This window comes from Heterocephalus glaber, unplaced genomic scaffold (genome assembly GCF_053883595.1).
Source record: "Heterocephalus glaber isolate CG9 unplaced genomic scaffold, H.glaber_assembly_v1.0 deba00000071, whole genome shotgun sequence".
Lineage (NCBI taxonomy): Eukaryota > Metazoa > Chordata > Mammalia > Rodentia > Bathyergidae > Heterocephalus > Heterocephalus glaber.
The window spans coordinates 27,537,810-27,564,482 of record NW_028258137.1 but is presented as its reverse complement, the minus strand read 5'-3'; the positions used below and the strand labels follow the sequence as shown (position 1 = coordinate 27,564,482).

The following is a 26,673-nucleotide window of genomic DNA, read 5'->3' as shown; positions in this document are numbered from 1 at the left end:
TTATGGCTTTTGATGCTATTAAAGATGTTATTAAATTTTATTTTAGTTTCTAATTATTTATTGCTATAATATAGCAGTACACTTGATTTTTTTGCATGTGGATTTTATATCCTATAATGTTGTTAATCTCATTTTAATTCCAGTAACTTTTTATGTAGAATCAATTTGATTTTGTAAATATATAATATCTGAATAAATATTGTTTAATTTTATCATTTACAACACAGACTCTTTTATTCATTGTTCTTGATTTATTACACTGGCTAGAACACTCCTGTACCATTCTTATCTTGTTCCTGTTGTTCCTGATTTTGGGAGGAAAGTATTCATCTATTAGCAGTAAGTAAGATGTTATTTGTAGCTTCTCCCTCTCTCTCTCCCACTCCCTCTCTCTCTCTCTCTCATCCAGAGCCTGGACACTGGCCTACATCCCCAACACTTTACATTTCTTTTTGAAATTTTAAGACAGGGTCCAACAAAGTCTCTTAGTTGCCCAGGCAGGCTGGGCTCAAACATTTGATCTTCCTAGCTCAGCTCTCAGAGTGCTAGGATTATGGACATGCACTACCAAGCCTGGCTTCTTCTTGTTTTCTTTTGGATCATTTAAGGGCTTTTTGTTTTGTTTTTTTGAGACAGTCTCGCTAAGTTGCCCAAGGCATGTGCTACTGTGCTTAGCTCAATTGAGTTTTTAAATAATTTCATTTTATCTTCTTTGTTAACTTATTAGCTGTATTAGTTTCTTGTGACTGTTTCAACCTACTGTCACAAACTTTGAGGCTTAAAGACAAATTTATTCCCTTATAGTTCCAGAGGCCAGAATTCCAAAATGCAATTCACTGAGCTGAAATGAAGGAATTGCACTCCCAAACAAATACAAAAGTAAATTTCAATCTTAAAGGTATTATTCAAATTTAGTAAGATATCACATGTATGAACTAAACTTTGCACTTGCCAAACAAAAATATTACATTCTGTTTCACTGCTTTACGTTTTTTTAAAAATTGGGGCTGAAAAGCACACAACATAAAATTTATCATCTTAATCACTCCTTGGTGTACAGTGGCATTAGGTTTGTTGGTGCTTTCATCACCCCAGGCTGCAACAGCTTGCTTGGGGGCTATTCAACTCCCTTAACAGGAAGCCCTTTGAGGGCTGAATGGTCTTTGCTGCACATTGCCTCAGGATGCTAAGGACACAGTAGATATTCAGTGTCTAGTTAGATATGTCTCTTGAATTTATACTCATTTTATAATTAGCCACATTTTTCCCTCCAGGAATGCAAGATGTTGATGAGAGGGAGAGGAGAGAGACAGAGAGAGAGAGAGAGAGAGAGAGAGGGAGAGGGAGAACACAGCATGAATAAAGGAGCAGGTGGTGAACAGAGCAGGTGGATATTCGGACAAATCTAATTAACTTCTGAGATTCAGATTTCTGGTTTGTGGAACGGATAGAATAATAGATCTTATAAATAGATCCTTACAATGTTGTAAGGATTTTCATAAACTGCTCATCAAAGTGCAAGACACAGGAAGTGCTGAGCAAATCGTAGCTGCTATTATTGATATCGATTTAAGAATTACTACGTATTTAAAAAGTGAAATTGAACGCACTTAGGTGTCTGGGCCAGGCCGACAACCTCGCTAGCCGCTTGCTCGGATCAGCTCAGGGATAAGGGGGTGCGGGCTTGGCGGAGTCTCCAGAAGCCCCGCCCCTTCCCTCGGCGTCCGTCCGGTCGTCCGGGCAACATGCAGCCGGATAGCCCCTTGACTGACGCACCAGGGGCTGCTGGACACGATCGGCCCTGGCTGGCTAGGGCCGCTTAAGCAGAAAGATGACTGACGAGGACTCCGACAGTGTATACCCTGATTACCAGACAGGGGAAGAGAGGGAGCTGCCTGTTATCCAGTTGTGTGGGCTGGTGGAGGAACTCAGGTATCTGCCTGCCGGCTTCTGTGGGCAGCGTTGCTCACCATGAACCCTTCACCTGACCAACTGACTTTGGACCTTGAGTCCAGCCTGGAGACTATCCAAGACCACACTGGTCATTGGAGAGACTCAAGTAGGGGTTACCTCTGCGTGTCCACTGTCACTGAGCTAACATGGTTGATGGGGTCAGGACAGGGTTGAGGGGGCCGGGAGGTGGGGGGCAGACCTGATGGTGGAGAGCCCAGAGGGTAATTGGTGAAGCTGGAGCTTTAGCCTGGTGTGTGCCTGGTGCCTGACTGTGTGCCTAGCATCTTCCCTGTTCTGCCCCAGGTGACCTCTATGGTCCTTCCCAATACTAAGATTCTACAATAATATTAATATGGCACCAGAATAGACAAACCATTCAGATTATTTTACTGTGAAGCAGCCATGGGCTTGAAGCAGGGTGTAAGCCAGTAGATGGAGAGTAAAAAATGCCCAGCCAGTATTGTTTATTTTTTGCAGTCTGTTTTATAACTACTATAGCAGGTAGATTGACTATCAAGATTGCAGGATGTAGTAGAGGTTAATTGTAATTGTATAACTTACTGGTTTTCACACAGAGTATCCTAGCTCTGGCAGTTTAATAGTTACTTCTTTGTATCTATAGTGTAGGCCAGAATTGAGGCATTATTATAAGAGCTGCCATTTTGATTTTTTTATTGTGTCAGCATTTTGCATGTATGACCTTATATGATACAGCAAACTGAGGAGTAACACAAAGGTTAAGTCTCTTAAATTCACTCAGCTAATATGTGCTCATGCTAGGACTCAGACTCAGAAGCAACTCCACAGGCTACATTGAGAACATAACTTTGTGTATGATACTGGGGATTGAACTTACGGCCTTTGCACTGAGCTACACCCCCAGCCCTTTTTTGAGATGGGGCCCTCACTAAATTGCTCAGATTGGGCTTGAACTTGCAGTCCTCCTGCCTTAGCCTCCCAGATTGCCAGGATTACAAGCGTGCACCATCATACCTGGCTTGCAAGACACTTTTATATTTTCTTTTTTCCAGTCAGCCTCCTTACTAATATTAAAATTCAGCCAAACAAGAATTACCACAGGGTCAGGGATTTAGCTCAGAGGTTCCACCGCCTGCCTCACAAGTGCGAGGTCCCGAGTTCGATCCCCGGTACCAAAAAAAAAGAATTACCACAATAATATATGAAAGCATCAAAGCCATTCTTTATCATATATACATACATATATATACACGTATATCTGTATATATGGATGTGTGTACTATGGACACACATATGTATGGACAACATGTAAGTTATATATATGAGAACTTAAGAAGTTAAAAAGATCATAATCTTGGGTTAGACAGGATGAACTATATTTGTTATCCTTGCTTGTTTAAAAATGGTTATTCAAAGTTTTCCACGGTTTATGATAAACTTCCAGGGGATTCTTTCAACTACTGGATGTTGGAAATAAACTAGCTAAGAAATATAAACCAAAGGAAACATCTGGAGATGGTGGGTGTGTGTAACTTCAAGAAAGTAGTGACTTAGAAAGAACTTTACAAATAGGTTAGATGGTACTTGAAGATGAAACCAGTAACAGGAATTTTCAATTTAATACCAATGTTCTGAATTTTGAGGTTCATTAAACATAATAAAGATATTAAAGTCTTAAATAGTACTTAATTTTTTTCACTTTTGTATTAATAACAAATTTATTTATACTGTAGCCCTAATAGGCATAAGAACTTCTTGGCATTATTTTGTTTTTCAAAGACAACATTTAATAAACTATATCGTAACCCCAAAAGTATGCTGGAAAAGTATAAAAGATTAGAGGGGAAAAAGAGCTTCAGTTTAGTGCCACTTTTTGGTATGTCCTGAGTCACCATTCTTTCCTGTTTCTAAGATTATGATTTTTATTATAATTGGTTTAGTTTTAAGATGGTAACATATTAACAAATTATTACTGATATAGGCCTTTCAATTTGTCCAAAATTATGTATTGTAAGTGGAACGAAGCAGCATTTCCAGTTGACAAATGGATCTAAGGGTAATGAGGTATTTCTTAAATAAAGCTTGTGACAATTAAACCAACAAATGGTGGCAATGAGAAAACTATTGACAAAGTACAACCAGGGAATGCTCAACTCAATATATGCAGGAATCTGTACTTTAAGTAAAAGAATGAATACCTGAAGCAGTACAAATGGTAACCAGGTACCAAGAAAACAGACAATGAGCTTGGGCAAGAGTATTCTTTTAGAGTTTACAATGCAACTAGGGAGGGATGAAGAAGGAAAATACAAGATAGGCTCATTCATATAGGAAGTTATTTGAATAGCCTGTACCAAGGTAATAAGTTCTGACCAACAAGTTAAAAAAGCCATAAATGAAATTATCATCATGGAAAGTGACAGGCAGTAACTCTGAATGCTGACATAGACAGGACATTGGTAAGAAATATTCTGTGCCTTCAGGCTTTGGTAGATACCTGGTTCTCTCAAAACATAAGCAAGGACTAAAATCCAAATCAAAATTACTGCAAAGAAATAAAATGTCTTGGGGCCGGGGATTTAGCTCAGTGGTTTCCCCGCTTGCTGTGCAAGCACAAGGACCTGAGTTCAATTCCCCGTACCAAAAAAAAAAAAAAAAGAAAAAGAAAAAGAAAAAAGAAATAAAGCATCTTCTGACATTTAGATGATAGCTTAGTGAGTTTACAGAAATTCAGGCAATAATCTATACAAGATATTAAGAAGACTGGATAATGCAAAAAGCTATAAGTAAAGGAAATAATTTGTGCAAAGAGACAGGTATGGTATTTAGTAAACCTAATACCTAAAAGTACAAAATCCCTGAAACAGGATATAATGGAAATGTTTACCAAAAATAAAAAAATCAGCAAATGCTAATGAAACACAGAAACATTCCATAAAATTTTGATAGCAGTTTTTTCTTCTCATTCCTAGTGTGAGGATATTTAGTAATATTTTCTCAAGTGCAATCAAGAACAACAGAAAAGTAGCATCTAGAGGCTGATTTGTTTGATGTAACTGGTTCTGAACAGAGCAGCTGTCTGAAGAAAAAGATGTCATATTTTTAAATTTCAAGACCTGCTGAAGGCCAGGGATTTGGCTCAGTGGTTTTGCCACCTGCTGTGCAAGCACAAGGATCCGAGTTTGATACCCGGTACCAAAAAAAAAAAAAAAAGACGACCTGCTGAAAATACATGATAAAATACTGCTTCACTTTAATTTCCATTCACATACTATAGTTTAACTTGACCTTTTCTGAAAAAGTTCCATCACAGGTTCGTGGTACTAGGACACAGAAGCATAGCTGCCAATCTGACAACTTCCAAGTGGTGTTGCTTGGAGGAGGCCTGGATGGAATGACTAGATGAGTCTCTCCAGAGAGTCTTCCTAACCAATGATCCTATTTTATTTTGATTTTGCTGCCTTCAATTATGTTACTGTTGGTTCCTTGCATTTCATTTTACTATGCCAAAATGCTACGTAAGCTATCCTATGCTGGTGTGGGTTATCTCTGGAAGTTGAGTTGCTGGCGCTCCTCGCGGGGTTCTGGGTCCCATCTTCCTCCGGAGTCTGCCAGCAGAAACCACCAGGCCAGAGCTCAAGCCCCGCATCCCGCGCAGGGACCCTGAAAATAGCACTTACTTTGTGGCCAAGAACTGTCCTAAATTCTTTGCATTCCTTGTTGAAACTCTAAAAGGTAGGTGCTATTTTAATTTTCATTTAACAGGTGAAGAAAATAAGATACCAAGAGGCTATCTATCTTGCAGAAGGACATACATGGCCAACAAATGTTAAGGACTAGTCATTTGGGGTGTAAACTTCTATTAGTAGAACTTATTTAAATTCCCTTTGTCTTGCAGCTATGGAAACTCTGGTCTCAAAAGAGAGACAGAGATGTTTGAGAAATATTACGCTAAATTGGAAACCAGGGATCAGCAATCTTTACAGATATCTGATGCTAAAATATCAACAGCAGAATTCGCCCAGGTACACAATGAATTGGGAGACTTGACTTTTTTCAAGACCTGGCCAGCTACATAAAGGAGTGAAGGGGCCCTTGTGTGGAGCCTCATCTCAAAGGGCGTATTTGTGTAGGGTCAAACCTACTTTGAAGCCCACACATTTCCTGCATCATCTATTGGTGCCTTTGCCTTAAATCCTAAAGTATCTAAAATTTTTGTTTATTTTCTATTTTATTAAGCATTGCGCCTCAAGAGGAGCCACTGAGCTCTGGGCTTCCCCTGAGCTTGGCTGAATGCTAATCTACACAGGGGGCTCACAGTGTTTCTACTGTCAAGTTATTTTTCCCTTATTTGCTTTCATTTCAGTCAAACATAGGCTTTTGAGGCATTTAGTGTAGGACCTTAGGACTTATGAAATAAATGTTATCTCAGGCTTGATATCCAGCATCATTTCACCATGAGTTTGTTCTCCTGGCTTTATTCAGGGCAATGTCTAACATCCCTAAGGGATCATTTTGATGCCTACATTGGACTGCTTAATTACCAAGTCCTCCTCGACAATGGCTTTGTCTTTCTTGGGTTGCAGTTAAGAGGCCGGCGTAAGTCCAGGTCCCGCCCAGATACAGACCGTGTAATAGGTCTCACTGTGGACCAGAAACTTGAGCTTGTAAAAAAAGAGCTGGAGGACACAAAGGATGAAATAAGGCATGTGAGGGCTAATGCTGAACGAGACCTGCAGTACCATGAGGTATCCATATCCCCTGCTTCCATTTTATTGAGAAGTACCTGTGATGTGTCCATGCTATTGTTGGTACTTTGGAAGAAACACTAGTAGGATAAAGCAAATTGTAGACCTCCCTTTACAGAACTTGCCACTTGCTTGAGAAGGCAACAAATTTTAAACTTTAAAAATTTTGAATTTTTTTTAGTACATGTTTGTAGTATGTAATAATCACTTTCATTGTGGGGAATTGGCACATGTACATAACACATCTCAATTCTTTTTTTCCCCTTCCCCTCCACCTCTTTGCTTTTTTTTGTCAGCATCAGATTTATTTATTTATCTTATAAGTTCTTATAAAGTTAATTATCATACATAGACATTTACAGCCAGACTAACAGGCTAAAAACCATATAAAACACATAAGACAATTATACTAAATCAAGGTAAATTTTTAGATACTTTGTCCATGCTGGATTACAATAACTATTTTCTCTTTTTTTCCTATTGTCTGTCTTTTGTTTTGCACTTTCTATATTGAGTTTCTCATATAAGAGAAAACGTGATATTTAAGCTTATGTGTCTGATTTACTTCACTTAATATTATGGTCTCAAGGTGCATTTATTTCCTTACATATGACTCAAGTTTATCCTTCTTTATGGATAAATACCACATTTTCTTTATCCATTTATCTGTTGATGGACATATAGGCTGCTTCCAAGATTTAGCTATTATGATTTTTGCTGCTATAAACATGAGTACGCATACATCATTGTGGTATGATGTGTTTAACTCTTGGGAAGATACCTAGAAGGGGAATTTCCATTTTTAGTTTTTTGAGGGGTCTCCATAGTTTACACCTCCATCAACAATGAAGAAGGGTTCCTTTTCCCCCTACAGCCTCTCCAGCATTTGTTATTGGTTGATTTCTTGTTGATAGCCATTCTTTCTGGAGTGAGATGGAATCTCAATGTTGTTTTAATTTGCATTTCTTGAAGGGCCAACAATGTTAAGCATTTTTTCATGTATTTATTGGCTGTTTGTATTTCTTCATTTGAGAAGTGTCTATTAATTTCATATGCCCATTTTTTATTGGATCTCTAAATTTGGGGGGTCTGGTTTTTTGAGTTCTTTATATATTCTAGTAATTAGTCCTTTTTCTGAGGAGTGGCTGGTAAAATTTTTTTCCCACTTGTAGGTTGTATCTTCACTCTGTTCCTTTGCTGTACAGAAGCTTTTTACTTTATGTGATCCTATTTGTTGATTCTTGGTATTATTTCTTGTGCAACTGGGGTTCTGTTCAGAAAGTCTTTGCCTCCACCTTTGTCTTCAGTTTTACTTACTTTGTCTTCCAGCAGATTAAGTGTTTTGTTTCAATATTTAGATCTTTGATCCAGTTTGATTTTAGTTTAGTACATGGTGAGAAATATGAGTCTAGCTTCAGTCTTTTGCATGTGGATGGCCAATTTTCCCAGCACCATTTGTTAAAAAGGCTACCTTCCCTCCCGCGAAAGTATTTGGGCCCTTTGTCAAAGATAAGTAGCTGAGCACCTGGCTAGATAGGTCTCCTTGGAGGATATGTCCTTGAAAGATTTTAGAAACTATCTTCTTTTATATACTGCCTCTCCTAGGCAATCCTTGAAGAAGCTGAAATTCGATGGGCTGAAATTCAGAAAGCAGTGCATGAATTTGAAAGAGATATTCTAAAAACCATACCCAAGAAGAAAGGGAGTATCTTGGCTACTCAGAAGGTGATGAAATATATTGAAGACATGAACCACCAGAGGGTGAGTGGGCAGGTGGTTAGAGCTCCAAAAGGGAGAATGGAGTCATACAGTGACGACACAGAAATGACTCCACGTGAGGCAGCCTAGCTCCATTTGGTCCACCATAAGTGTTGCCCACATATGTAGATTCTTTGCATCTCCAAAAGTGTGTGTGTGTCTTTTATTTCGTATGTGCATGTTTAAAATTCATGCTTACCAAGGCTAAAATCATTTAGGCCTGATGAATATTAATAGTATCTCAGATCGATTTCCTCTTTTTCATTTTTGTTATTTGTTTCAAGATTTAAAGTATTTTCTTGAAAATGGTGTGAGGCAGAGCTAGTCAGGTGACTGCATGGAGCAGGACAGGTAAATCTCAAGCTGTCTGCATTTCCTTGTTATAAGGAGATAGACCTCCTGATGGCATGGGAAAGGAAGGAGAATTAGAAGGGAATATGGCTTCATTTCCAGAGACTTAATAGGATGTCAAGATTTGGATCCGGGGGACAATTAAGTAGGTTTATTAACCCTGACATGATGAGTAACAAAAATTCCATAAACTATCATGAGAATAAAAGACCAAAGAATCATGAGATCATTTTGTCAGGAAAGTCCCCTACAGGAGCACTCTACCCAAATAATCTTGAATTTAAAAGCAATGTAAAATGTGCATGGGGCAATCAGTTTCCTCTGCATCTCAAGCATGAGTGAAGTGAGTGTCGCTGCCTCAGCTTGGACAGGAGTAAAAGGGTCTGAAAATAAACAACCGAATATTAGGGCCAAGGTTTGCTTTGCAGCCCCTAGATCTATTTTTCAAATCAACTGGGGAAAAGAAATCGATTAACATATGCCTCTATTTTTTAGGATAATATGAAGGATAAATTACGTTTGAAAAATGTTTCTCTACAAGTTCAGAGGAAAAAAATGCTTTTACAATTGAGGCAGGTATGTGGTCTTCCCTCTCTTCCTCCCTTCCTCTTTCACTCCTTCCCTCCCTCCCTCCCTCTCTTCCTTCCTTCCTTTCTTCCTTTGGCTGAATAAATAGTACTCCCTCCAAGATGTCTCTGTCCTAATCCTTGAAATCTGTAAATAAGTTATTTTACATGGTAAGTGATTAATTTAAAGACCCTGAGATGAGGAGATGATCTTGGATTACCTAGCTAGGCTGGGTGTGAGCGCCCTCCTTATCAGAGTGAGGGAGGAGGGTGAGAGAAGATATGATAAAGGAAGCAGAGATTAGAGTGGTGAGATTTATAACAGAGGAAGGGGTCAAGAGCCAGGGAATGCAGGTAGCCTCTGGAATCTCATAATACCAAGGAAGCATTCTCCCCTAGAGCTGCTGGAAGAAAAGCAGCCCTGCCAACATCCTGATTTTAGCTCTAAAAGCCATCTCAGACTTCAGACTTCCAGAACTGTAAAATAACTTATTTGCATTATTTTCAGCTATTAGGTTTGTGGTAATTTGTTATAGCAACCATAAGAAACTCATACCATTATTATGCAGGGGTTTTCTGCAGACAGGGTTGGTTTGGGTTTAAAAGACACTCATGAAATACTTGGCCTTTAGGGGAGTGTCACTGAGGTGGCACAGTTATACTGTGGTTTGGTAACTCTGAGCAGCTGATGCAAAGACTCCTGGGTAAAGGCAGTAAGGCAGATGTGCCTCAAGGCCTCCAGAGTGATACGTAGCTCCATCCTTTTCCTGCTCAATTTTTTTTTTTTTGTACCAGGGATCGAACTCAAGACCTTACGTTTGTGAGGCAGGCGCGGTGCCACTGAGCTAAATCCCCGGCCCCTCCTGCTCAGTTTTTATCATTAATTCAAATATGGGTACTTATGACATGTGTATCAGAGGTGACCACAGACAGTGACACAAAATCAGGCAGGAGAATTGCTGTCTGCAGAATCTTGCTTGATTGACTTGGGATCCAGAAAGACCTCAGCAAATGGAGACAACTTTAACAACATGACTAAGGACAAATGTAAGATCCTCCACTTCGATCCTCCCAAACATCTGTACAAGTACAGGCTGACACAGCCACAGAGTACCTAGTAAAGTCAGCTCAGACGGAGGCAGTGCTGTGTGGCCCAAGTAGCTTTCTAAAAACAGTGCCCAGACTGAGGAAGGGCTGGCCTTGCCCTACTCTGTTCTAAGGAGCCCCAACCTGTAGGTTTGTGTCCCAGTGTGAGTGCCATACGTGAAAGAATAAATTCTAGAAGGAAAGTAGAGTTCAGGTGGAATGAAGGATGATGTCAAAGGGGAATGCAAACCACATCAGAAGGCCTGGGACAGATAGGCTCAAGTAGAGAGGGCCCAGGAGGGAAGAGCAAAACACACCAGTGGGGAGGGCACTGAGGGCACTGAGGCTGGAGGCATCAGAGAAGGAATTTTTTCCCGGTAGAGCTGCCTGCAGATGGTGATTCCTGGTCCTCAGGAGTTCATGTGAGCTCAGGCATTTTAAAGAGGGCCTGGGGCCGGGATTTAGCTCAGTGGTTCTGCTGCCTGCCTCAAAAGCACAAGGTCCAGAGTTCGATACCCGGTACCAAAATGAAAGGCCCTGATGCTGGAAACGGGGAGAAGATAGAAGACCTTCAGCCTGCATGCCATGGCTGCCCTGAGATGACTCAGAAGTGGACCCTGTCATTTTACGACTAGGGGAAAGTGGGGCCAGGAGAGAGTAACAAGGGCCACAGAGTTAAGCTGACAAAGGCTCAATGGAGAGAGGTGTGGAAAACAGGTTGGACACACTGGTACTAGAGGGATAGGTTGATTTGGGTTTAAGGTGTGTTGTTTGGGGGAGGAAGAGGTAGAGTCCCCAGAGCTCATGTGTTCAAGCAGAGAACAGGGGTAGGGGAACTGCAAGGTGGGCTACTGCAACTACGAAGGTAAGATGGCATGGGCCTGGTGGGTCAGGGGAGGTGGGGCCAGGTCAGGGAGGGAAGCCCATTAACTAAGATACTCACCCTGCAGAAATGTCTTAGAGTCAAAGGAGGGGAATACATAGGCTGCTTTTTCTGGGTTTCTAGATTTTAAAAATGACTTGTAAATGGCCTGATTTCCACTTTTCCTTCACAGCCTTGTTTAAGCACCCCTGCTCCCGGGAAGCCTCCCCTGGCCTGGCCAAGGGGCTTCTGTGTTCTCCTCCCCATATCCCTGCGACCACACTGTTGAGACACCATTGACTCAGTATCTTCAACCCATCCATGAACACTCATATATATTCACTCAAATCTCAATCCCCAAAGCCTGGCACCATGCCTGATTCCAAGCGGGTGCCCAGTACATGTTGGTTAAATGACTGAATGATGACTTGGTCTCTCCAGGTTGCAAGGTGGGTGCCTTTCATTTGGAAGCTATCCCTGAACATACCATCTTTTCTTCTGAGCTGTAGAAGGAAGAGGTAGGAGAGGCCCTCCATGAAGTTGACTTTCAGCAGCTGAACATCGAGAATGCTCAGTTCTTAGAGATGATTGAAGCAAAGAATCAAGAACTGATTCAGCTGAAGCTGGCATCTGGCAACACCCTTCAGGTCCTCAGCACCTACAAAGTAAGGCCCACCCGGTGTCTGGCACCCCCACCAGGCTTCCTGCACCATCCTTCCTGGCCACAGGGATGTTCCTGTGCACTTTGCAGTTTCATCCAGCACTTAAGTGTCCCTCCCTGCCCCCCAATTTTTCCGGACAAAGCCATGTCTCCGAAAATTCCCCGAGTACCCACACCACTCTGGCCATACCTGAGAACCACCTGAGGAGCTTTTTCTCTTTAAAAAATATACCAATGCCCAAGTCTCACCCCCGCTAATTGAATTAGAGAGTGAGGGCCATGCATCTTGTTTTGTTTTAATTCTCCAGGTGATTTTTATGCACAGTGTTTTGAGAGCTGACCACTTTTAGGGCCCTGATTAATTTAGGAATATATTAAGCACTTGCCCACTTAAAAGCCTGGAAAGAAAAAGTCTTACCTATAAACCAGAAAGCTAGTAAATTATTTATCATCTAAAAGCAATGCTTTTGAGAGAGAAAAGAGGCACTGTTAATAATTAAGCAGGAACTGTGGGCATGAATAAGGCCTATCTGCGGTAGACCAGACCTCCCCAGTCACCCTCTAGCGACCGCCTAATCCAGCAGTCAGCAAACTATTGAACTAGGGAGTGCTGAGCTACATCCCTCACCCTTTTTAATTTTATTTTGAGGCAGGGTCTCACTAAGTTGCCCGGGCTGGGCTTAAACTTGTGATTCTCCTGCCTTAGTCTCCTGAGTAGCTAGGATTCCAGCTCAATTATAATTTTAATGTCATCAATAAAACATTTGTGGGAATTTGGGGGTTTTTCTTCCTCTTGTTGATATAGGTAACTACATAATAGCCACAATTTTGCCTCTGGGCCTGAAAACCCTAAAATATTTAATATCTGGCTTCTTATAACAAAAATTTGCTGACTCCCAGCCCAGTGCCCAGGTGGCAGTGGTGTCTGTGGGCCTAGGGAGCTCACAGGGGATCATTTGGCCCACACAGTATCATTTAAAACTGTGAATGTTAATATGTTCAGACCAGGCTTGTGTTTCACATTTTTCTTTTTACAAATGGAAAATCCAAGGCTGAAAGATGCAGAGTACTCTGTTTGCCATTCAAGCCCCACATAAGTAACAAAGCTAGGACTCCCAGCCCAATGTGTGTCCCACTCAGCAGCCTTCCCCTGGCAGAAAGTACATAGAAAATACTGTGCTAGCATTCTGACATTTATGTGTCATAATTGTCCAACAGACCATCCACTTGTAGCTTATCTCATCTGCACTTATTATCTGATCACTCGTATTGCAAGATGAAACCAGCCCCCAGGACTCCCAGGCCCTCACTGTCTGGAAAGCTGGGGAGTATGTGGTGAGGTCACACTGGGACTTGATCTTATTCTGTGAATCAATTAAGTAGCACAGAGCCTGTCTGGTCTTGCGGGGTTTGGGGAGTGGAGGGACTACTGGTCTATAAAATGAAACTTCCAGGCTGCAAGCCTGAGCTCTGCAGGTTGGGTCTGAGCTCGTGGTGCTGATTGGTTGCAGTACTGGGGTGGCAATAAAACAGGCTACAGAGGGCCAAATAGCCATTCTAGTTGGAATCCCAGTGGCCATTGGGCCCTATAGGCCTGCTGCATGTGATGGTAAACAGATGGTGGAACTGGGGGGACATGTCCCACAGGATCTGAAGGTGACACACACAATGGGATGAGAGAGAGGCTGGAGCTCTTCTGCCTCATCCCAGGTCTCAGAATACTTATGACTTGTGGAGTTGGACCTCACCTGGGACTAAATAGTGCTCTGCTGGGGGAGTTGCTTCATCTGGCTGAGATGCTTCACCTGTCAGAGGAAAGTTTTCGTGTCTCAACACAGGATGGAGTTTTGTCTGGTCTGGGCTATGTCCCCAGCCCTGAGGACAGGACATGGCCAGAGCTGGTGCTCAGCCAATATTGTGCAACAAACAGTAGCAGTTCAGGTGTGTGTTTGGTTGGGGTGGGAGGGTGACAGAAGGGGCCACTGTGATACAAATATCAAACAACCAAAGGTGAGACCTTGCTAAAAACATGCAGAATAACTTTCCTCTATTAGAAAAAGCACCAATATTTCAGTATGCCAGGCACAGTGCCAAGTGCTAAGGGCACAGTACTTAGCACAAGACAGGCGTGACCTCTTCTGTGACTTTTCTGAGTCAAAGAGGGACCTTTTTCTCTGACATTATGCCCTCAAGCCTGCCTGGTGTTGTCTAGTAGAGTGAAATTATGTGACTACAGCTTCAGTGAATCACTCTGGACTAGCTAAATTACTGATTAGGGCCCTGCAGAAGGTGGTATTCTAAGTTGTCCCTAGACTCCTGTCCCTGGTGCACACCCTGTATAATCTCATCAGGACTGTGCATGCGATGGCTTCAGTCCCTTTCTGTCTATTACATGATTAGATCATGTTAGATGGGACTGACCCAATCTCATGAGCCTGTTGAAAGCAGTTTCTCTGGAAGAGGAAGTCAGAGATGTGAAGCACAAAGGAAATTTTTGGGGCCAGAAGTTCTCCGTTACTGCTTGAAGATAAAGGAGGTCACATGGTAAGGACTGAGAGTAGCCTCTAAAAAGTGAGCCACCTCCTGCTGACAGTCAGAAAGAAAACAGGGACCTCAGAACTAGAACTTTAAGAAAATGCATTATGCCAACAAGGAGTAGGCTTGAAGAGGACCCTGAACCTCAGATAAGAACTATAGTCCCTGCTGACACTTTGAGCTCAGTCCAGTGGGATTGTGGGCAGAGAATCCAGCCACACTGCACCAGACTTCTGACCCATAGAAAGTTCGGTTGCACCGGGGCTTTAGCTCAGTGGTTTCGCCTCCTGCTGCACAAGTGCAAGGACCTGAGTTTGATCCCCGGTACCCCCCCCCCCAAAAAAGAAAGAAAGTTCTGTTGCTTTGAGCCGCAAGGTCTGTGGTCATTTAGTACCCTGCAGTGGAAACATGGGTACCTTTTAGGCAGCAGCCTCAAGTGACTGATGTCTCAACAGATCATCTCACACTTAGCTTTCATCACGGCTTTGTGAAGAGCTTGCCACAGCAGAGCCAGTGGTCACCTTTCTGTGGCCTCGCATTCCATTCTCTCCTTCTCTGTATCTTCCCTCTGTTCTCCAGTCCTCCCATCTGAGTGGCTGGTGACCAGAGTCCTCCTGTGCCTCTCTGCCCTGCAATTGGCCCTTCATCTGATCTCACTTAAGTAAGTGCAGGTCAAGGAGCAGGAAACCAGCCTTATAGGTGGGGGCAGAAGGAAGGGGGGCTGGCCCCAGGGTCTTAAGGTCCCCCAGGCAGGTGGTTCCAGGCTTTCCTGCTGTGTCTAAGTTTTGACACCCAGGCTTACTCATCCCCTCTTCTTGCTCCTTATAGATCTCCTCCCTCAGGCTCTTTCCTTAGGTTAGATGTTGCTCTCTTCCCTCCTCCTGGAGCTGCTCTTGATTCACCCTTTCAGCTCTCTTCCCTGTATTCCTTCACAGGACAACCTTCCCGACCCCTGTCCTGGCATCTAGACACCTTGGGAAGCTGCAGTTTTACCAGTCTTCTCGCAGTGATCTGACTGCCTGCCACCTCTGCCTGGGCTGTGAGCAGCCTCCAGAAGGCAGAGGCTATGTTGTTTCACTGACCAGTGCCTGGTGCAGGGCGGGTGGGTTCTCAGGGTGAATAAGCCCCCTGAAATCATTGGCCTTTCCCTAGACCTAGTCCTCAGCCGAGCAGAGCATTTCCCAATTTCTCTGGTTGATTCCTTGCTGAGAGAGAGTGATCCAAATCTTAAGAAGCAGTGACCTGGGGGAGCTGGTATAGGACAGATTATGGAAGGCAAATCTGCAAGGCAGCTTCTGCAGGACCCCCACCCCCATCCCAAGCTGGCGTGGCCTCCTGAGGCAATTGAAACTGTGGAGGAGCCACGAACTATGGAATCACACGTGCTGAGCTCAAGTCGTGGCTCTCCCTTCTCTGTGAACTTGAGCAAATTGCTTCACCTCCTGAAAAGCCAGTCCCCTGCTGTGGAGTGTTTCTCTCTCACTATCCTGGAGAGGTAGTTTGTCAAATGTCCTCCCTGTTCCAGGCACTGTGCTCAGTTTTCCACCAAGATGTATTCTCTGTAAGCCCCCTATAAGGAGATCAGACCAAGTTTCAAGAGGTCTGGGACTTGCCCAAAGCTTCCCTGAGTAAGAAGTAGGCAGGATTAGGGTCTTGGTAAATCTGACCACTCTGCCTTCAGGGCTGAGGACAAGATCTGGAGACTCTCTCCCCCACCACTGCTTCTCAGAGACTAGGATTCTCAAAAGCTGGGCATTTGTGGGAGAGGCAGACCCAGGTTCCCCAGTGGTTTTATTTTCTCTGTCTACACCTCCTGCAGTTCTGAGAGGTCTTTGTAGCTCATAATTTGCTGTGTTGATGTGTTTCAGAACAAGCTTCACCAAGCAATGGAAATGTACAACAATTTGGACAAGGAGATCTTGCTGAGAAATGAGCTGCTTGAAAAAATTCAAAGAGAAACCCTACAAGTAGAGGAGGTAGGAGAGGGAAAATAGGACATTTGTCTCCTGTCTGCAAGGGCTTGAGTCAGGGTCCTCTGAGATCCATGCCAAATTGAGAAGCCTACACCACAAAAGTCAAAATAGTTCTGAACTATCAAAGCAGAAGATAGATGTGCAGCCCAGTTGTGTTGCATTTACTTTTTGTTTGTTTGTTTGTTTTGGGTACCGGGGATCAAACTCATGTCCTTGCGCTTGCAAGGCAGGCGGTGGAACCACTGAGCTAAGTCCCCAGCCCCTTCATTTACTTCTGAGTGAAGTTCTAGAGTCAGCTCACAAATTAAAAATTTCATGGGATCCAAGTAACACCCAAGAATTCTTTAAGTGGCCAATAAAGTATGATATTCAAAGTTCAGTTTCAAAAAAATGTATATTTTATGTGATCACGTAACTAATATGAGAGAAAGTATGCATGCCAAAATATATTTTACACAAAGGAGAGAGAGTGTGTACTATTTAAAGATGTAACTATCCATTGGGGCAATGGATGCATACAATGTGAGCAGCCTATTTCAGAGACCATCTAAGGGATAGTGGACCCCTGACCTCTGTCCCTCTGTCCCTCACTCCAGGGCCTGTGGTGAGCATGAAAAGGTAGGCAGAGTCAGTAGAGCTCCCTACACATCTACCAGCATATGTAGCTGAATGCACATACAATCTTTTACTTTTCCTGAACTTTGAGATAAAGGTTAACATAATTTATTATATGATCCAAAGAGGATCTTTTTAGGAGGGTAGAAGAGAAAGCACTGGGCTTAAAGTAAAAAAGCCTGGCCTCAGTTTGGTGCTGCCAGCTTCCAGCCTTGAACGAACCTTTTAGTAAGATCAGACTTTCCCACATGTGTGAAGTAGAGGACACAGACCTTGTGGGGTGATTCAGTGGGACCACACATACTTCTGAAGCTATTAGAACAATTATTAGTACTATTATCTTGAATGGATCTGAAGCAGCCCCATCAGTGTGTATGGCCCCAATCCTACCTGCAACAGCCAAGAAGCCATAGGATCACTCCATGTGACTCAGTTTTGTCATGTCATCCATATCATATCCTTTTTTTTTCAGTACTGGAAATTGAATATGGGGTCTCTGCACTAAGCTACATCCCAACACTTTTTCTATTTTTGTTTTGTGACAAGGTCTCAATCATTTGCTAAATTGTCCAGACTGGGCTTGAATTTATGATCCTCTTGCCTCAACCTCACAGAGTGCTGGGATTACAAGTGTCCACCACCACTCCTGGCTACACATCATGTCCTTGATGGAGAACAACATCTTCTACAAAAAATCCAGCCTTAGTACAGAGTGGCAGGTGACAAAGAGAAGCCCATGCTTTCTCTCTGTGCAGGATTTTACTCGTTTTTACCTTGAATTGGTAGTGATTAGATTCCAAGTAAAACTCAAAACTGCCTTTAAAAGCTTGGTATTCACTGCTTAGTACATTTCAGTTTTCTTGTTCAGGGGTGTGTGTGTGTGTGTGTGTGTGTGTATACGTGTGTGTGTGCACATGCTGGGCATTGAATCTGGGGCAAGTACTTTACCACTAAGACACACTCAAGCCCTTGTCTTCTTTAGCTTGGAACAATATTTTCAATATTATTACGTTGCAGCATGTCAGTACTTCATTTCTTTCTACGGCTGAATAATATTCAGTGTATGGATAGAGCATGTTTATTTATCCATTCTTCCAGTGGATGGACATATGAGTTTTTGCTTTCTGGCTCTTATGAATAATGCTCATATATTTCTGTACAAATTTTTGTGTGTTTTCTTTTCTCTTGGACCTACATACAACAGAACTGTGAGTTCCTATGGTAATTCTATGTTTAACATTTAGAGAAACTGCCAAAATATTTTTGCAAAGTAGCTGTACCACTTTACATTCTCACCAATAATATATGATGGTTCAATTTCTGTACATTTGGCCAATATTTTGATTTGGGTTTTTTTTGGTACCGGGGATCGAACTCGGGGCCTTGCACTTGCAAGGCAGGCGGTAAAACCACTGAGCTAAATTCCCGGCCCAACATTTGGTTTTTTTATGGCTGTCCAAATTTGTGTGAAGTAGTATCTTGATGCCTATTGACACTGAGCATTTTTCATGTGCTCACTGGTTACTGGTCCCCCCCTTCTTTTTTTAGAGAGAGAAATGTCTACCTAAGTCCTTTGCTTAGTTTTTAATTAGCTATCTATCTTTTTGTATTGAGTTGTAAGAATTTCTTATATATTCTGGTTGAAGTTCTTCTTATCAGATATAAGATTTGCAAATATTTTCTATCATTCTTTGGTTTTCTTTTATTTTCTTGATTGTATTGTTTGCAGCATAAAACTTTTAAAATTTCAGGGAAGCCTAGCTTACTTTTTTTCTTCTGCACTTGTGCTTTGGTGACAAAGGTGCTAAGAAACTTTGCTTAATCCAATGTCGTGAAGATTTTTCCCTGTCTTCTTTAGAGACTTACATAATTTTAGCTTTTAGATTTAGGTTTACAACCCATTTTGAGTTAACTTTTTAAATGTTATGAGAAAGGGATTCAAAAGCTGAAAGTAGAAAGGAGATGAAGTTTGTTCATAGAATATATTATATCGACCTTCCTTTTCTTTGCCATTTGTGGTTTTCTCCATTTCTTCCCATGGATTTGAGTTATCATCTCATGCTAGTTTCTTTTTTTTGATGCTAGTTTCTTACTCAAATACAGCTTATTTCAAAATCCCCTCTTTGTGCTGTCACTGTCAAATATATTACATGTGTTATAGGCCCCCAAATACTCACATCCATTGTTCTCTGCACTTGCTTTTCCCCCCAGTACTGAGGATTGAACCAAAAGCCTTTATACTGAACTACATCCCCAGCCCTTTTTAATTTTTTGAGGCAGAGTCTTGCTAAATTGCTAAGTTGCCCAAGGTGGGCTCAAACTTGCAATCTTCCTGCCTCAGCCTCCCAAAGTGCTGGGATTATGGCATGTGCCACCATCCCTGACTATACTTGAATTTTAAATCAGTTGAGAAAAGAAATATGTGATTATACTCCCTTTTATAATTACCAATGTAATTACCTTTGTTTTTAAAATATGGATTCTGAGTTACTGCCTGGTGTTACTTGTTTTGAACATAAAGAACTTTCTTTAGTATTTCTTGTAAGTCAAGTTACTAACAACAAGTTCTCTAGATTTTTGATTCTCTGGGAATGTCTTTGTTACTTCTTAAAAAAAGAACCTTTTTATTTTAGAAGTTTTAGGTTTACAAAAAAATTGTGAAGCTAGTACAAAGGATTCCCTATACCCGGTATTTAGTTTCTCCTATTTTGACATTTTCATTAATAAAATATGTATAATTAACCAACCAATATTGATTTATTATTATCCACTAAAATCTATAGTTTATTCATACTTCTTAGTTTTTTACCTAGTCCTTTGCCTGTCTTGGATTCCATCCAGAATATCACATTATATGTAGCATTATTTCTCCTTAAGCTCTACTGCCTTTCTGGCACTAGTAGATGCTTTAGACTCACCTTGACTGATCCCCACTCCAATTCAAAAAACAGCCATTTCTCCGGAGTCCTGATTCCTTTTATTGGCTAACGGCATTAGGAAAGATTGCTGTGTACTTCTTGCTTTTTTTATTTTTGAAAAATCATTTTTCAAGATATAAGACATTTTTTTTCTTTTCAACACTTAGAATATGTCATCCCATTGCCTTCTGGACTCCATTGTTTTTTATGAGAAGTTAGCTGTTAATCTTATTGCTTCTTAATTGTTTTTTAAAAATTAAAACAAATGTGATGACTTATTTTCTTTTGCTCTTTTCAATATTTTCTCTTTACCTTGTCATGAAACATTTTGATATGTCTGGGGCTAGATTTCTTTGCATTTATTCTACTTGGAATTTGTTGAATTCTTAGTGTATATATAGCTATTTTTAAAAAAATCAAATTTAGGGAATTTTAAGTTTTTTGAGTCTCTGAATACTTTTTCTTTTCCTCTTTGTCTTCTGTTACCTCCATTACATGTATGTCAATATGCTCAGTGGTATTCCACACTTCTCTGAGTCTAAGTTCTCCTTTGTTCTTTTTTCTCTCTGTTCTTCATATTGTATAATCTCTATCAGGCTATCTTCAAGTTTACTTATTCTGTCTTCTGATAGTTTAAATCTACTGTTGGTTTCCATCTAGTAAAATTTTCCTTTATCATATTGAGAAAGATACTAGATTTTCAATTTGGTTGTCTTAATTTCTATTTTTTGTTGATATTCTATATTTGATGAGACCTTATGCATTCCTTTAAGTCTTTAAAGTTTGAAATAGCGTTGAGTCTTTGCATAGCTTCCCTGAAGACTGTCTGCTAAGTCCACCATCTGGACTGTCCCAAAGGCAGTTTATATTGCCTGTGTGTATTACACTTTCCTCTTTCTTTCCATATCTTATAAGTGTTGTTGAAAGGTGTACATTTTAGATAATACATAGTGACTCTGGAAAATCACCCACCCCTTCCTTGTGCTTGTCATTATTCAGTGAGTTGGCAGGACTAGGCCATTAAATCTGCCTTCCTTGATGCTAGTATCCTCTGATGTTGATCCTCAGAGGGTGAAGCCTTGGTCATGGACATAGTCTCCCTGACAACCAGGGATGGTTGCTGTTTCAGGTGAGTTCTCCTTAATAACTGGCCTGCCTAATAACTGATCTGCACCAGTTCTCAGGTGATACAGTGACCTGATTGTACTTTGTGAAGCAAGAAATTAAAAGGCAATACTCGGTAAGGTAGATTCAACATCATAAAAATACTAGTTCTCTTTAAGTGGACTTGTGAAATAAAGGTATTCTAGTGAAAATGCCAACAGAGTTTAGGATCTAAATAAACTGACTCAAAAATTTCTTTGGAGGGCTGGGGATTTAGCTCAGTGGCACCATGCCTGCCTCACAAGCGAAAGGTCCTGAGTTTGATCCCTGGTACTAAAAAAAAAAAAATTTCTTTGGAGAATAAGTGAATATCCATAAAATTGTTAGTATGTAAATAAGAAAACTAGATCTTTCAGGCCCTGAATGTGCTATGAGTTACATTATTTAAAACATGTTCATTAATAGACTGGAAGCTCAAAGAAAAATATATAAGGTCCTATAGTTAGCCCAATATAGATCATATATGATATGTATGTGATCAAGTGTCTGATGAAGTTTTGGTATTGACATCTTTATGATAAAGGTGTCATTGCATTAAGCAAAGGACAGCTAGATACTTGAATAAATGATTAGGTGTCACTCAGTAGCAATTAATGAAAAAATAAAAGTGGAACTATACCTTATACTGACATTAAGTCAGGTATATCAGAGATTTAAATATAAATGATAAAACTATTGATGTCCTAAAAAATAATGGGAAGATTTTATTATAATGTTGGAATGAAGAAGCCTTTCAAAATATAAAACTAGAAAGCATGAAATCAATAAAGTCAGTTATATAAATATGAAGAATTTTCTTTAAATCAAAAACTATAAACAAAGGTAAAGACAAATAACAAAGTTAAAAGCAAAATCTATAAGCAAAGTTTAAAGATAAATATATCTAACACCACAAGAACTAGTGTGTGTATGTATGTGGGGGTGCTGGGATTGAATCTAGGGCCTCACAAATGCTAGGTAAATGCTCTACCACTGAACTACATCCACAGCCTTTTAGAAAATTTTATTTTGAGACAGGGTCTTGCTAAATTTCCTAGGTTGGCCTTTAACTTTTGCTCTTCTTGCCCCAGGCTCCCAAGTAGCTAGAATTATAGGTGTGGACCACCATATCCAATTACAAGGAATGAATTATCTTTTTTAAAGTTTACAAATTAATGAGCAAATGAACTAATAGAAAAAATGAGGTTTTAAACAATGTTCAGGAAAGCTAAAACCTCTCAAATGTATAAAAATATTCTACCTCACCCATAAGGTGAAGGATACAAAATGAAGCTATAATGGGATATTATTTTCTAACAAAGATTAGAGTTGATAAGAATTTTTTTTTTTTGGTACCGGGGATCAAACTGTGATCCTTGCGCTTGTGCAGCAGGGGGCGAAACCGCTGAGCTAAATCCCTGGCCCAAGAGTTGATAAGAATTTAATGAGCGAATAGGGGGAAAGTCTCAAACATTGCTGTAAAAAACTAAATTACTTGATTATTATGGAGGGCAATTTAGCACTAATTAGCAAACATGGACATGCACATATGCTAGGGCAAGGTTACTCAACTGAGGAGCTACTCACATTTTGGGCTGGATAATTCTTTCTTTTGGAGGGGCTGTCTGGTGTAGTACAGGGGTTTAATAGCATCCCTGGCTTTACCAAATGCTAGAAGTATCTCCCTAGCTATGACAAAAATGTCTTCAGACATTGCCAAATATCCCCTGGGGGCAAAATCACTTCTGGTGAGAACCACTAGAACAAGCAATTTCACTCTTAAGTAGTTGGTCCTACCGATAAACTTGCATATTTACAATGTGAGTTATACTAAAAAGATTAGTAATTGCAGCATTATTTGTTATACTAGCAAGCGAGGAAAAGCTATGACTTCATAGGGGACTTCTTAAATTATGATGCACACCCATGGAAAATCATGCAGCTGTCAAAAATAATGCATAAATCATGTATTGATACAGAGGAAGCTTCAAGATTTGAGTGAAAGCTGGGGATTTAGCTCAGTGGTTCCGCTGCCTGCCTCGCAAGCGGAAGGACCTGAGTTTGATCCCTGGTACCAAAAAAAAAAAAAAAAAAAAAATTTGAGTGAAAAAAGCTAAAAGTGAAATTCATCTGACTTGTACTATGAGTAACATTTTTGGCTGTTCTTTCAAGATCATGATATACAATATTTTAACCATTGTTATTCTCTTTTGTTGTGAAATTTTAAAATTTTTATTGAAGAGTATTTTTATATTTTCTTTATTAATATCAACTTGTATTTCTTTCTTTCTTTTTGGGTACCGGGGATTGAACTCAGGACATTGCACTTGCAAGGCAGGCGGCAGAACCACTGCTAAATCCCCAGCCCCAACTTGTATTTCTTAAAATAAAAAATAAAAATAGAAAAAAAAGAGTAATATATGTTTTATTGACATGAACCTCTGGAAGGCTATACAAAACCTAAAAGTAGTACATGCTTCTGGGAAGGGGACTTTCATGAGTGATAATGGGAGTTTGTCACCATGAACTTTATAGTACATTGAGAATCGCAAGATGAGATTGCATCTTGACTCAGTGTTGCATGCCCTCAACATTTTCATTTAGAATTTTGCTTTTTGGACTAAAAATACAGATGTTTGGACATTTTTTTTGTTTGTTTTGTGGTTTTGGCAATTAGACTCAAGGCCTTTGCACTGAGCCACATCCCTAGCCTCCTTTTTTAACAAACTTTTTTGAGTGTCTCACTAAGTTACTAAAAACAATCTTCCTGCCTCAGTGTCACAGTGTTCTGGGATTGCAGGCATGCACCACCACGCTGGCCTAAACACGTTATTTTTCAAATGTATTGCCTACCCAAAGCAATTGGTAAAATAAAAATTAAAAGGATAATGCTAATTTTTAAAAGTCTACTCAATTAAAAGGACTAATTTTACTGTGATAATTTTTAAAATAAAAATTAAAAAGAGAGATTCATAAATAAATTGAATTAACCTAAGGTTCTAGTAATTCTTTTGGGTAATGACCAAAAGAATTGAAAGCAGAAACCTGAATAGATTTTTTTGTATGCCCATATTTATAGTAGGATTATTCACATTAGCCAAGAGATGAAAGAAACCCAGTGTTCATCATGGATAAATAGAGGAATAAAATGTGGTATGTACACACAACACATATGCCTTAAAAGGGAACACATGATACATACCATGGGTAAACCTTGACGACATTTTTCTAAGTGAAATAAGTCAGTCACAAAAGGACAGATCCAGTACAATTTCACTTACATGAGATACCTACAAGAGTCAATTCATAGAGTCAGAAAGAATAGTGGTAACCAGAAGCTTTGGAGAGGAGAAAATGGGGAGTTATTGTTAAAGAGGTCAGAGTCTCACTTCGGGAAGATACAACAGTTCTGGAGACAGATGGTGGTGATGGTTGCACAGCAATGTGAATATAATTAATGCTAGTGAACTGTATGCATAAAGTAGCAAGTATTCTTATATGTATTTTATAACAGGAAAGTGAATTGAGGCTGATGAACTCAAAATATAATTAAATACAATTTTTCACACACAAAAAACTTGAGAAATCAAAATAAGTATATTCCTTAAAAAAAGGAGAGAAAGAAAGAAAGGAAATAAGAAATGTGGTAAGAGAAAGGAAGAAAACAGAGACAAGGGAAGGGAAAGTTCTGAGCTAGATTAAAATATCACAATCTGTTTAAAAAAAAAAAAAAGAATCTTGTGATTTCCCTACCCTTCTCAAATTTAACCATTATTTTTAGAACTTCACTGATACTGTGGGGAGAAAGAGTAGGGCCAGCAGGTCCTCAAAGCAGAAGCCGTTAAGGTTCCCTGGGGTAATCTTTCCTTTCCAACCCAGGACCGGGCCAAAGCAGAGGCTTTGAACAAGAAGTTGCACAAGCAGATGGCCGAGTTCCGGGTGCCGCCAGTGATGATGTATGTCCGGGAGAAGATCTTAAACGGCGACCTGGAGAAGACCATCAAGATGTGGGAGAGGAAAGTGGAGATTGCAGAGGTGAGTTCCAGAGACCCCAAGACAAGACTGAGTCTTGTTGACACAACCTTGTTGATAGGATTGGCCAGTCTTCTATGCCATCACTTTTTTGTTTAGAATTTTATTTTTTGGCTAATATTATAGAGATGTTTGGACATAGCATGTCTGTGAGAAATTTCAGCAATTGCTTTAACTATTAAACCAAAATGAAGGATGATTTTTCAAAAACTTTCCTTGCTAGGGACACAGTCTTTTGAAGTATCAGGAAGATACTCTAGTAATACTGTGTTTTTAATTGCTTGTTAATGAATTCTAGAAACTTCTGAATCTTTCCACACCATGGTTAATTTAGTGATTGCTACTGCATACATGAAAAAGTCAGCTTTTTCAATAAAAAAATAATGGATTTTAAATATCATTTAGAATCCATGTCCAAGTGTTTACATAATTGCTGTGGGTCTTTGAGTTGACGAATTCCACAGCCTTTGAGTATGGTGCAGAACACACAGAGAACACCCTGGTTCCTTGTGAGCTGCAGAAGAGAAATGGGCAGCATGAAAACAACATGCTTGTTTCAGAAATAAGTAGTACACCAAGACTGCCATAGTCAGGTTGCAAACTGAGGTCCATAAAAGGCATCATAGTGTAGCTTAAAATCCAGTTAGAGAGCTGGATGCAGTGGCATCTGCCTGTAATCCCAGCTACTTGGGAGGCTGAGACAGGAGGGCAGCAAGTTCAAGACCAGCCTTAGCAACTTAGTGACTTACAGTAAGGTTCTGTCTCAAAATAAATTAAAAAGCAAAGTGAGCCAGGATGTAGCCTAGTGGTAGAGCTTGTGCCTAACATGTGTGAAGCCCCAGGTTCAATGCTCATACTTCAACATCAACAACAATGACAAAAAACAAAAACAAAAACAAAAACCCAGTTAGGCTGCTTGGGAAATGGGGTTGGTATTTCACATCTAGGTCCTGGCTCCATTTTCCATGTTTCTTTCTCCCTTTGCTGTGGTCACTTGATGGCAGGGAGTAAGCTAGAGGTCAAACATGGGCCTGTTAATCTAGAACTGAGAAGTGGAGCAGAATTGCAGCAAAACCCTGCACTTTTTTTCTTTACGGAACAGAAACACATTCTTTAGAAGAGTCTCACTGGCAGGTGCGGCCCTGGTGGCCCTTGCTCAGCAAGTGCAGGTTAGGGCACTATTTCCCACAAAGTCACCTGTACCATCAGCAGGGCTGGACAAAGGTTGCATTTAGAATGGACACACTAAGTGACCTCTCTCCCCTCTCCCTCTTTCATTTTTGCAGATGTCCTTAAAAGGCTACCGCAAGGTTTGGAATAGAATGAAAACAACCAATGAGCAGTTGCAGGCAGATTTCACCTCTGGGAAATAACCAGGGGTCAGTCACAGCTTGCAGACAAAAAGTGATCCATTAAATCATTCAACTCTTTTTAATCATGGGGTCCTCTCACCATTCCTTGTGCTGGCTGGTGTCCCCCACTCCCCAGCCATG

General features: G+C 40.5%; 1 protein-coding gene and 1 pseudogene across 2 annotated transcripts; one reads left to right on the top strand and one right to left on the bottom strand.

Annotated features, from left to right (window-relative positions):
* Nucleotides 1-1,717: 1,717 nt before the first annotated feature.
* On the top strand, nt 1,718-26,618 carry Cfap263 (cilia and flagella associated protein 263). Of its 2 annotated transcripts, XM_004843131.4 has the most exons (9): nt 1,718-1,932; nt 5,831-5,957; nt 6,519-6,680; nt 8,286-8,441; nt 9,285-9,365; nt 11,813-11,968; nt 16,368-16,475; nt 25,028-25,183; nt 26,467-26,618. In XM_004843131.4, the coding sequence occupies exons 1-9, from the start codon at nt 1,832-1,834 to the stop codon at nt 26,551-26,553; spliced, it is 1,134 nt and encodes a 377-aa protein (XP_004843188.1). In that variant the 5' UTR covers nt 1,718-1,831; the 3' UTR covers nt 26,554-26,618. The 2 variants fall into 2 exon arrangements, with proteins under 2 accessions (XP_004843188.1, XP_004843189.1); XM_004843132.4 differs by lacking the exon at nt 6,519-6,680.
* LOC106009250 (putative G protein-coupled receptor 160) lies at nt 3,891-5,119 on the bottom strand (annotated as a pseudogene).
* Nucleotides 26,619-26,673: the final 55 nt, after the last annotated feature.